Here is an 11764-nt window from a genome sequence, read left to right as displayed (position 1 = left end):
ACATTACATAGTTACTCAACCCAGAGCTGTATTAAACAAGAGGGACTGTATTAGAATGAATTAAGAATAATCATTGTGTGAATTGCAAGTAGTTACCAAAAAGGGTATGAAAAGCATTTAATTCAGCTTGAAATACAGTGACCTCATTGTAGGAAAGTTCCCCCTCTTCAGGGCAGAAAAAGAACTGCAATAACATAAATCTTTATACTTTGGGTTTAACAGTCAGAAGAAATGTGACAAAGTGTGAGCAAAAAGCACAACCCTAGGAAAAGTGTTTGAAGGAAAAACAGTGTTTATTTCATATCTTGAACACATAAATAACAAAATAAATAATCAATAAATATAATTTACATTCACAGTTCTATCATACAAAGCAAGACATAAAGAACAATAAAGTGTAATACCCAAATGTGACACCAAAAAAAAAAAAAAGCATGTAAGCTCAGTTAATAGAGACCATCTTAAAGCCTCTGATAGTGGAGTTGATGTTTGAGAGGGACAGGCTGGCCTGTAGCATCTTTGTTCCAACCTTGTTGGGGATGAAGGTGATGTGCTGTGTCATGCTACCTCCTGGGCGCAGTGGGAGCATCCTGCAGGAAGACAGAGCAGAAGAAAAGAGTTCACAAAATGCCGAAGTGCTATGAAGTGATCTCAAATGGTTGACTCTGGCTCCAATTTTATTTTAATCTACAATTATTACCGTGTGAATGTAAGATTATTTTGTCAATAATCACATACTAATAAAGTAGCCTTAAATAACCCTGCTGTGCCTGGACATAATTATCTGCCACGATCTCCACAGAGCAGCAGAACATTTTGTTGATTTTCCTAGCCACGCCTTACTGAACACAAACATAAGTGGGACAATACAAGTGGAACAAGCCTACATTCCTTCAACAAAGACACACTGCACTGTCATGTACTGCAGCTACATGTAAACAGTGACACTCCTATGTTTGAGCATTCCTAAGCTCATTGATTTTGCAGCCATCCATGATGTGCATAAAAAAACTAAAGACAAGAAATAATTCTTACCTGAACTGAGCCTTGCCCTGGATCAGCCCTGCCCCAGCTACAGTCAGTATTCCACCCACTGGGTGAGAAAATGGGTTGGTGAAGGTCACTGTGGCAGTCTGCTCTTTTTTAGGCACAATGGAATCTTCATCTGCAATCTGAAGGAGAAACTGGTGTTAAATCAACCCTCAAATAACTCTGAAGTGAGTCAATGTCAATGTATTCTGTATGTTTGCTACAGAAGCTTTATGATGCTTGAATTGAGTGTATACATTATGACTTTGTCTGTGATTACATATTTAGTAGCTAAATGTTGGATTTTTTGCTATAAGTCTACTAAAGTTATGCATGTTTGAGCAAGTTTGTGAATTACTGTACCTGTATGGTGAGCTGTGCACTGGTGATATTGAACTCGTCTGAGGCCAAGAACCGCTCCCGACTGGCCAAATCCTCCAGGACTACTGCAAGATTGATCAGGTCGTCTCCCACCACATCCTCATACTGGACTGGGAGGATCTGCTGGTGAATAACCTTTCCTGGAGAGACAGAGGGAGAAAGAGACAGCAATTGAAACCACAACAGTCTTTCACAAGTGAAAATCTGAGTCTACAGATGAGTGAAAACTGTATTTACCCTCCATGGGTGCCAGTTGTACGACACCTTGTGTTTCCCAGAAGGTGTCCGAGGGGCTGTTGTTGTATTCTTTAGCCTGGGCGTTAATATACACCTTCATCATCTTTGCAAGCCTCTGCTTGTTGATGACTTTCACTGTGAAGCAGATAGGCTCCCCGGCAAGAGGAGCTTTATCCAGATTCAGGAAGACTAACACACCCTTGGATGAACCTGTGAAATAAACATGTGGAAAGTCAGACATGAGACGACAGGTGTTTAAACAGATCACAAGTCTGAATAATGTGTTAAAAATTCAAAATTACCTCTGCTCAATGTTGAGTCCTCTGATATTGTGGAGCTTCTTGATGAAAGTGTTGAAGTTGGGCCTGTAGTTAAAAAAAATCAAAAGAATAATGTGAGCATTTATGCCTTAGAGCACACATTATGAAGCAATCTCTAAAATAGCAAATGAGCAAATGAATGAATTTAATTTTTTCCCCTCATACTTCTGATGTATTTGTAGTCTCCTGTGATGTTCTGGTGTCTGGGAAAGCCAACAGCTTTAGTGCAGATAAGGGCTCCCACTCTTTCTGTGTCCTTACTGATGTTGACCACCCGACCCTTGCTCACTATGATTGAGTGGACGTCTGCGTTCACCTCAGCGTAGACAAAGGGGATATCAAAAAACAGGTCAATACGCCGATCCTTGATTGCGTTGACTGGGGCTGGGCCACAGCAGAAGACTCCTAGCACAAAAGAAGGAAGAAAATAAGGTTATAGCGATGTTTTTTCATGAAAACAAGTTCAGACAAGAGCAAAGAAGGGAGACACACCTCCGCTCCTCTCCTGGGGGGTAGGGTCCAGAACCTGCCAGCCATCCATTCCAGATCCTAGATCCTTGCGAGTCATCCAGCACTCCACCCACACATGGAAGTTCCTGTAAAGAAGAGCCAAAATAACATATCATAAAGCATGAATAGACTTTTGCTTCACGAAATAAAGGTCATCATCTCTTTCAGCGAATTCAAAAGGTGATTTTAAAGTCCCATATTGTAAAAAGTGTGTCTTCTTTGATTAAACAGCTGGTCAAGGTGCTATATATAAAAAAAATAATCAGTACGTATGTAGAAATTGTGCTTTTAAGCAAGCCACCAGGACTTCTGAGTGGTTTTGAAGTCACGCGTATACTATATATAGGTAAAAGGTGCCGCTACAGCGCTGTTACAGTCAAATGACTGTAACGGCACTGAGAGCATAGGTGTGGAGGACCCAGAAACACTGATTAATCAGAGCAGACAAGGCTATTTTGGGAGGGGGGCTTAGAAAAGAGACAGACGCTAAAACAGAGCATTTCCGACAATGGGTGAATATAGGTATATTCAGACAGACAATCTGAAAGAATAATGTTTTTTTGTTGTTTATTTACAGAAAGACATGTAGACATGTTCTAGTAGAATCCCAAAATACAAATATGAACCTGAAAATGAGCACAGTATGGGACCTTTAATTAGCCAGGGTCACTGTCATAAAATCAGTTGATCATATTAGAAACTGAAATTCATATTTACCATATGCTGTCTTTGTTGAAGTTCAGCTTCTGCCCTGTTTCACTGTAGTACTCCTCAATTACCAGATTGTCATTAGTGTCGTGAGCAGAGTTGAAGTTTGTGACGACACGGCAAGGAATGCCAAGAACTCTCATGACTGAAAGATGTATAATTAAAAAACAGACGGGTGTTAACAGACTGATGAACATATCTGAACATTGCGTAATGGATAAAAATGGTACGTAAACTAGACTGATAAGACATCAACCATGATGTCATCCTTTTTTGTACTGTTATTAAAGAATATATTAAAGTAAATAATAAATAAATACAATTACCTGTACACATGACAGCTGCAAACACCCAGCACTGTCCATACTTGACTGGGCTGTAACCAGACTCAGCCCACTGTGTCAAGATGTCCCCACTCCCAGTCCACAAGGAGGGATTAACTCCTTGTTTGTAGTCACCTTTCCATTTCCCTTTCAGCACACCACGGTCGTCTTCACAGTTGATCTGAACATAAAAGAGAAGATTAATATATATAATTAAATAATATAATTCTCCCTCTTTCCCAAACATCATAAAGCAAGCTGGAGCATCTCACATCTCCTGAGATGATTCTGTTTCACAGTGGCAGTTTAATAACTACCTTGATTGCCTTTTCTGTAACAATTACAGTGTGCATGCGTGTGATATTCAGCTTTTAGAACTTTACAGAATGGGTCCCAGTTCAAGCCACAGCATGCTTTTAATATGCAGTGGCGAGCCTAAGCATGGGCGAGGCTCCTTTATTGATATTCTTGATGTTTACATGTTCAATTTGTGTTTATACCCTGAATCTGTTTGCACTCACCATGGCAGACACGACCCGACTGATGTAGACAGGGTTGTTTCGATTCAGGTAGTCCGTTCTTCTGTTTTTTTGGTGCTGAGGGCTGACTAGGAGCAGATTCAGGCAGGCATCCAGAACGCCGGGCTCAAACTTCACAGGTAGAGAGAAAGAGAATTAAATTAAAATTGAATGCCAATCTAGAGCATTTTATAATAAATACATGCTTAATGTTTAATCCAACTGAAGGATTAAAGGTAAATGATATTCTGCAAGTGGACACAAGCATTGCTTTAGAATGAAACACCCTTTGAGGAAAATGTATTGTTTGTAATATCGGCCTGAATAAATAAAACTGACTTGACTTAAAATCCAACAGCCCTGTGGTAAATACTACATTTATCTATTATTTATTGGATATAAACTATATTACATGCTATTCAGACATCTGGTTGGATTGAATAGTTACAAATGATGGCAAATGACTTTAAGGTTTAGTTAAGAGAAAAAAATACCGGTCACATATCTAATAAGAAAAAATGTTTCAAACTAAAATGTTTTATAATTTCAATTGGACTTAAAGTAATACTGGGAAATATTAAATTGAATGGAAGAGGTAATGTTGATTTACATTTGTGGTAAACAAGTTTCATTCATCAGTAGCTCAGACCTGAAACACTGTGATTGATATTTAAGGGATAATAATTATATTATAAATGAACGACAGGAAGGCCATTATTCCTGATTATGGACACCTCATTATCCCATGTATATCATGGTCACTCACCAAAGTGAGTATTAATAATATTAATATTAATTTATATTTTAATGTGTTTTCCAAAATGTAGTAATGGGCATTACCCCTTACTTAATTTAGTAGGCAGTGTGCATATACTGATTAAGTATGAAGTTGAACCCAACCTAAGAAATTTCCACAGAGTTGAATCAGCACTTCTGCTGTAAATAACATGTTGATTATTTTCTTGAACATTTGCAAATATTCTGAACTACAGATGTCGTTTTCATACCTGATCAAACGACCATGGTCTTGACACAATGTTCATAGCTGTCCCGATAAACAGCAGCCCAGAGTCGTTCAGGATGTACTCTTCTCTCTGGTCCTCAAAGGGAATATACACAGTATCCTCTGCCAGAAATAGACCTGACATTTAGTACATCCAGTTTAAAATGCATCGCTGTATACACCATAAATAGTTTAGGTTTAGTTTTTCCTAAATATGCTAAAGCTGGTGCCAGACATTTGCCCTGATGAACCCTTATCTCTCAGGTATGAGAGCCAGTCACACATCACATCACCACTATACTGTGGTAATCAGACTTCCATAAGAGGAACTAATAAGTGATTAAAGGTGATGAATCATGAACTCGTTCAGCCACACAAACCATATCTAAGTAAATTTCTGCTTTGGTTTGCTGCAATATTTAAGCAACCAAAGTTCCGTCTGCAGAACTTTGTATGAACTTCATAAAAGCCATTCATCAATTCACTGGGTTGACTCACCACGACACCAGGGATTACAGAGAAGGATGAATTTGCCCAAAGTGCTGATCTTCTTGCTGCCTTTAGTGAACACACTCAGCGTAAATCTGTAGCGGCCTACTGAGGCAGAGGCAGGGGAGGAGATAAATATGGAGGGGTTCTCAGGGTTCAGGTCCTCTGGGTCAATATAGGCTTTCCAACGGGAGGAACAAACCTTCTTGGAGAAAGTGACTGGCATTACAACATACAGGCGGCCTGAAAAGAGAGGAGAGAAAGGTAATTAGGCAAAGGGATTTTAAATTGTGGTTCAGTCTGGTTGCATACAACAGCGATTCATAAAATAAATCTGATCTAAAGTCTAAATGTAAACTACCTAGCATGACTTTGATCCTGACAGAGTCAGTCTTAGGGTTGAAGGCTCGGCCCATCAGCTGCAGACTGACTCTGAATGGGGCTCCTCTTCGCAGCACCAGGGCTTTGGAGCTGCTGAAACCCTCTGTCCTGTGTCTCTCCATGTTTTCAGATTTTTCCAGGCTGACATTTCGTATTTTCAAGTCTGCAAATCAAGGGAAAAAAAGAATAAAGAATTTGCTAAAGGAAAGATAACACAAAAATCAGAAAGATAAAGAACAAAAAGGCAAGTTAGAGTTAAATGATAAAACAACAAAATGAGCAGGAAAAAAAGGAGCTTGCGTTTTTGAAAACAAATCTCACCTTCCATTTGTTAGTGTCTCTTTTTCAATGCAAAGCTCTTATGTCCCTGCTGTGATTATAAGCTGTGTTATATAAACCTTTGCCCAACCCTCTGAAAGCATGTCACACATGGTTATTTAAAAGTAAACTGGTTTTCTTCAATTGTTACTAAGGCCCTCAAGTTATGTGTACCAAAACATACCACAAAAAAGGACACCCCTCCTTGATTTTGCAGGTGTACCATTTCATACGTAAAATAAACTGTGTGTGAGTAATCAGACCTACCCAGTTCAACAGAACAGAGATGATTGTATCAGTTTGTTGGGCGTGGACTCTTGTAAGACGCTGCAACGTTTTGCAATACAGACATGAAACCTGTAGCAGCAGCAGTAATGCTGTTTTTATGAGCACAAGCTAACCTTATCCTAAACCAATCCTAATCTTGTGAAAAAAAAATGGTACGTAAACTAGACTGATAAGACATCAACCATGATGTCATCCTTTTTTGTACTGTTATTAAAGAATATAGTAAAGTAAATAATAAATAAAAACAACTACCTGTACACATGACAGCTGCAAACCCCCAGCACTGTCCATACTTGACTGGGCTGTAACCAGACTCAGCCCACTGTGTCAAGATGTCCCCACTCCCAGTCCACAAGGAGGGATTAACTCCTTGTTTGTAGTCACCTTCCCATTTCCCGTTCAGCACACCACGGTCGTCTTCACAGTTGATCTGAACATAAAAGAGGGTGATGCTTCCCAGGAAACCTAAACTTGTGAAAACTTGTGAAATCAATAAAGAATGCCTGGGTTGTATTCTTTTATACTTTTCCCTGAATGTTTTTCTTTGTTTGTTTGTTTCTTTCATCTTTAAATGTGTAGTTTCAGGGTTATAATCTTTTAGTTTATCTGCATTTATCTGTTATTCTGCACCTTTTGAGTCTGCTTGTTTCTAAATTAATTCAAAAATAATTTTGTAATTATTCATTGTGTGTAGATCTACTGTATATAGTTTTAGAAATGGGCATTGCCAGAAAATGTATTAATATTGATTGTTTATTTTCTATGACGGGCATTTAAAGAATGTCTCTTGATCACTATCACTATTTTTCTGTACTAATCCAGTGACCTTCTATATAAAGTAGAGCCATGATACCACAGATATGGTATGTACTCGTGCAGTGGGCAACATAGAATATATATTGAAATATACAGGAAATGTCTAGTTTTAGTCTTTGTCAATTTGGTCAAATTTGTCAACACAGTGAGCGTAAGGAGGCATCGGTGCATATGTTTATTGGAAATGTCTCTTAAATGCATGCAATGAAAGACAGTCAAAGTGTATCAGAAGGGTAATGTAGTTCAGGCCCCTTGTTGACTTACTAAGTCAGATTAGACTACCAAAAGATCATGCTAACTGTGAAAAGCTCACATCTTAAATTTGATTTTATTAAACAGGCATTGTTTTGATCCAGACCACAAAGCAAAAGTTATAGTTCCTTCGTGTCTGCACACAAATGCCCTTTTATCCACTGCCTGCTGCCTTGACATGGTTGCGCAAGGACAAAGTGACTTCTGCCCCAGTGTAAGCATGGGAGTTTACTTGATTAGTGTTTTCGTTGATGTTTAGACTTGCCTCAAAGAGAAAATAGCATGCATTCATTTATAATGACAGGTATGTACAGTATATTGGGTGGAAGGCATTTTTGGAGGATGAATATTGACTTGAAGTCACGACAGGGATCATTGAAGTATTAATGCAGAGTGATTTCCTTTCAGAGTGTTATATTAGTATGTATATTATTAGATTAACACTGTTGCATAAATATGTAAGCAGATCTCAGATATTGTAGCTGGTAAAGAGGGAGCTAATTTTATTTGTTTAATATACTGTTGGTTCATTTCTTTAAGAACTATAACTATAACTTAAGGCAAAGCTCTCAATCTACCGGTCAATCTTCGTTCCTACCCTCACCTATCGTCATGAAAACTGGGTCATGACTGAAAGAATGAGGTCCCGGGTACAAGCGGTCGAAATGGGTTTTCTCAGGAGGGTGGCTGGAGTCTCCCTTAGAGATAGGCTGAGAAGTTCAGCCATCAGTGAGGAACTCGGAGTAGAGCCGCTGCTCCTTTGCGTTGAAAGAAGCCAGTTGAGGTGGTTCGGGCCTCTAGTAAGGATGACCCCTGGGCGCCTCCCTAGGGAGATGTTCCAGGCACGTCCAGCTGGGAGGAGGCCTCGGGGAAGACCCAGGACTAGGTGGAGAGATTATATCTCCACACTGGCCTGTGAACGCCTCGGGATCCCCCAGTTAGAGCTGGTTAATGTGGCCCGGGAAAGGGAAGTTTGGGGTCCCCTGCTAAAGCTGCTGCCCCTGCGACCCGACCCCGGATAAGCGCCTCATAGATACAATTTCTTTGAACAACCACAACATTAGAATAATGTTTACACGTTAATGCATCAATAGCAATGCCGAGGGCATAAATACCTTTTAGTGCTTTTATTTTGATATTTAAATAATATTTTGTTGGTAATGCATTTTGAATGCATGGCTTTACTATGTGGTGTTACTACTTTTCTAAGTACAGAATGTTAATACGTGGTCGTACGTTAATAGGATGTTTAAAATTTACTCTCACATCATTTCATATATAATACCTAAATTAGAAATGGCATTTCTAAAATTACTCACCAAAGTTTGGAATGTAGTTTTACTGCACAACCAGGAACAGTAACGACATACATATGCAGTTCCCTCCCCTCTATAATAGTGAATACCTAAAACAATTAAATAAAACAGATCTTGTTTAGTCACAAAATGCAGACTTTTATTATTTACTTTTACCCGTGGCATCAACAACACCGCACTAGTTAACTGAGCTGAATTTACCTAGGAACCTAAGTTATAAAGCGGCAGTACGGCAGATTTTTCGCTGTGACACTACATTCTGGACCGTGTGTGCAACATGCATTTGCTTCCGGTCGGCTCTACCGAACGTCATGGCAGGTCCAGATTTGATAAAAACGCTCCTGTATACCGTCAATAATCTTCTGCAGCAGGAGAAGTACAAAGCGGCATTGGCAGTGTTGAAAGGATTCAGAAACGGCGCCGTGTGAGTGAAACATTCACTAAAGTAACCAACGAGCAAAGCTGCTTTACCACAGTTAACTTCTTCAGCTGCCCCGGAACCACCGCGGTGACCGAAGGCAGCATAGTGTTAGCACAAAAGCAGATTTTATTGACTATACTAAAAGCGCTCAGGGTACTTGTTGTGTTCTGTTATTTATTTTAAATTCTGAAGGAATTCATATTTTGGATACTGAAATATACCAATAAGTTTATAATTGTTTAAATTTAATAAATATGCACAAAATATATTATGTATTTAATAGGAATATATGAGAAATAGATCGTATTCTTTAAGCTACAATTGTTGAGTAAAGCTTGAAAAAATTAAGTTCGGAAAAAATAATGTATGAAAGAGGAAGCTGTTAACTAACAATGAATAATGGAGAAGGGCTGAGATTAAACAAGTGTATACTTATTCCCACTTCTTTTTGGACACGTCAAAAAAGAAAAGTCAAGCATTTGTTATTCATGTATCTTTATGCTTTCTAGTTGTGTAGTATTATTATTATTGTCTATGATCTTTTCTGTTTTCTCTTTTACATGTTTGAAATATAAAAAAAATCAGAACAATTATATCAAAGGTTGGTTGACCTCGTTTTGTAGCCAGTTGCCAGACACACTGACGTTAGTGTGTTTTCTTCCACTCAGATATGGGGCCAAAATCAGAGCACCACATGCTCTGGTAATGACATTTCTGTTCAGAAGTGGCAGGTAAGAATTTGAGCTTTAATTTACTTTTTTAAGCAACAGTACCTTGCTACTTACAATACACCGCATATCTCTTAAAGACATACAGTCACTCCGCTATTGTACACATTACACCAGGCATCTCCAATCCTGGGCGGCACAGTTATGTGGTGGTTAGCACTGTCGCCTCACAGCAAGAGGGTTCCTGGTTCCAATCCTCTTTCTTCTGTGTGGAGTTTGGATGTTCCCCCTGTGTCTGTGTGGGTTTTCTCCGGGTTCTCCGGTTTCCGCCCACAGTCCAAAGACATGCCTGTGTTAGGTTAATTGATGACTCTAAATTGCCCGTAGGTGTGAATGTTTGTCTGTCTCTGTTTGTCTCTATGTACCCTGTGATAGACTGCCGCCCCGACCAAAGTGTACCCCACCTCACGCCCGATGTCAGCTGGGACTGCGACCCCGATAGGGACAAGCAGTTGAAGATGGATGGATGTATCTCCAATCCTGCTCCTTGAGGGCCGCTGTCCTGCATGTTTTATGTTTCTCCCCGCTGAAACACCTGAGTCTAATGATTATCAAACCTGTGACAAGCTTCAGCTGCTTGATTACGAGAAGAGCATTAGACTCAGGTGCATTAGGGCAGGGAGAAACTTAAAACATGTAGGGCAGCGGCCCTCTAGGAGCATGATTGGAGATGCCTTTATTACACTCACACAACAGCATACACAAATAGGAGGGGTTGGGGGTCCAGTTCCCCACAGACTGATCTACTGCTGCCACCGTCTAAGTCTCAACAAGTTTTTCTTCTCTGATAGTTTGAAGGACAAGCTCAAAGCCATTTTGAAGGCCACGTACACCCACTCCCGCAACCTGGCATGCTTTGTTTTCACATACAAAGGACTGCAAGCCTTGCAAGAGAAGTGCCAGGGAAAGAGTTTGCAGTCTCACTCGTTTCTGGCTGCCTGTGTTGGAGGATGGTTAGTGTTTGGAGATAACAACAACATCAATAGCCAGGTATCATAAGTGCAAAAATCCCTTGTTGTAAAATTAGCTCATACCTTGATCCTATTTGTACATTTAAAAGCATTTTTATACTAAACTCAAGACTGTTATTTCTCAAGTAAATGTGTTTGATTTGTTAAAACTCTGTTCTTCTCTAGATCAACATGTACTTGCTGTCCAGGATCCTGTTCGCCCTGTCTCGGCTGGCTGTGGAGAAAGGATTTATCCCCCAGCCTAAACACGACCCTTTTCCACTCTTCGCCACTCTGGTGTGGGGCATTGTCTTGTGGCTATTTGAATATTACCCTCACACCCTCCAGCACTCACTGCAGTCCTCAATGAACTACCTTTACCACGACAGCAATGTGTGGCATGACATAACAGACTTCCTTGTTTATAATAAGCCAAGGACTGTTGCTTAGAAAACATTTTTTTTAGTATGGACCAGCTTTCTGCAAAACATGATTTACATTCTTGTGTTGTTATTAATAAAATATTGATATAATTAGTTAATCAGTTATTAGTAATCCAAAAAAGAATTGTGCCTTTTTTAAATTATTGCTAGATTATAGTTTGTACTGTTGCCTTTTTTTGGGGTTCATTGTTTGATTTAATAACATAATATATCTTGTGTGTCAACTCACACCAAATGTCCAGCTAGAGACCGGTATATTTACATTATTACAGTATTATTAGACAAATAAACAGGATCTACCTTAAATAGCAATGCATTTTTTTTCCTGTTGAG

At 39.4% G+C, this 11764-nt stretch overlaps 2 protein-coding genes across 2 annotated transcripts; one reads left to right on the top strand and one right to left on the bottom strand.

The window, feature by feature from the left end:
- Window positions 1–280: 280 nt before the first annotated feature.
- Window positions 281–6304, bottom strand: tgm5l (transglutaminase 5, like). Its single transcript, XM_083938491.1, has 14 exons — window positions 6221–6304; window positions 5880–6062; window positions 5528–5761; window positions 5034–5152; window positions 4030–4158; window positions 3512–3689; window positions 3195–3330; window positions 2460–2563; window positions 2133–2372; window positions 1950–2012; window positions 1648–1857; window positions 1393–1550; window positions 1036–1172; window positions 281–590 (listed from the first exon to the last, which is right to left on the bottom strand). Exons 1-14 carry the CDS (start codon window positions 6225–6227, stop codon window positions 443–445), a joined length of 2046 nt encoding a protein of 681 aa, XP_083794617.1. The 5' UTR covers window positions 6228–6304; the 3' UTR covers window positions 281–442.
- Window positions 6305–9185: 2881 nt separating this feature from the next.
- On the top strand, window positions 9186–11764 carry pxmp4 (peroxisomal membrane protein 4). Its single transcript, XM_083939488.1, has 4 exons — window positions 9186–9313; window positions 9979–10041; window positions 10830–11028; window positions 11175–11764. The coding sequence occupies exons 1-4, from the start codon at window positions 9201–9203 to the stop codon at window positions 11436–11438; spliced, it is 639 nt and encodes a 212-aa protein (XP_083795614.1). The 5' UTR covers window positions 9186–9200; the 3' UTR covers window positions 11439–11764.

The sequence above is a fragment of the Echiichthys vipera genome, assembly GCF_963691815.1.
Source record: "Echiichthys vipera genome assembly, chromosome: X".
Classification (NCBI taxonomy): Eukaryota; Metazoa; Chordata; class Actinopteri; order Perciformes; family Trachinidae; genus Echiichthys; species Echiichthys vipera.
This window is presented reverse-complemented; position numbering and strand designations above follow the sequence as displayed.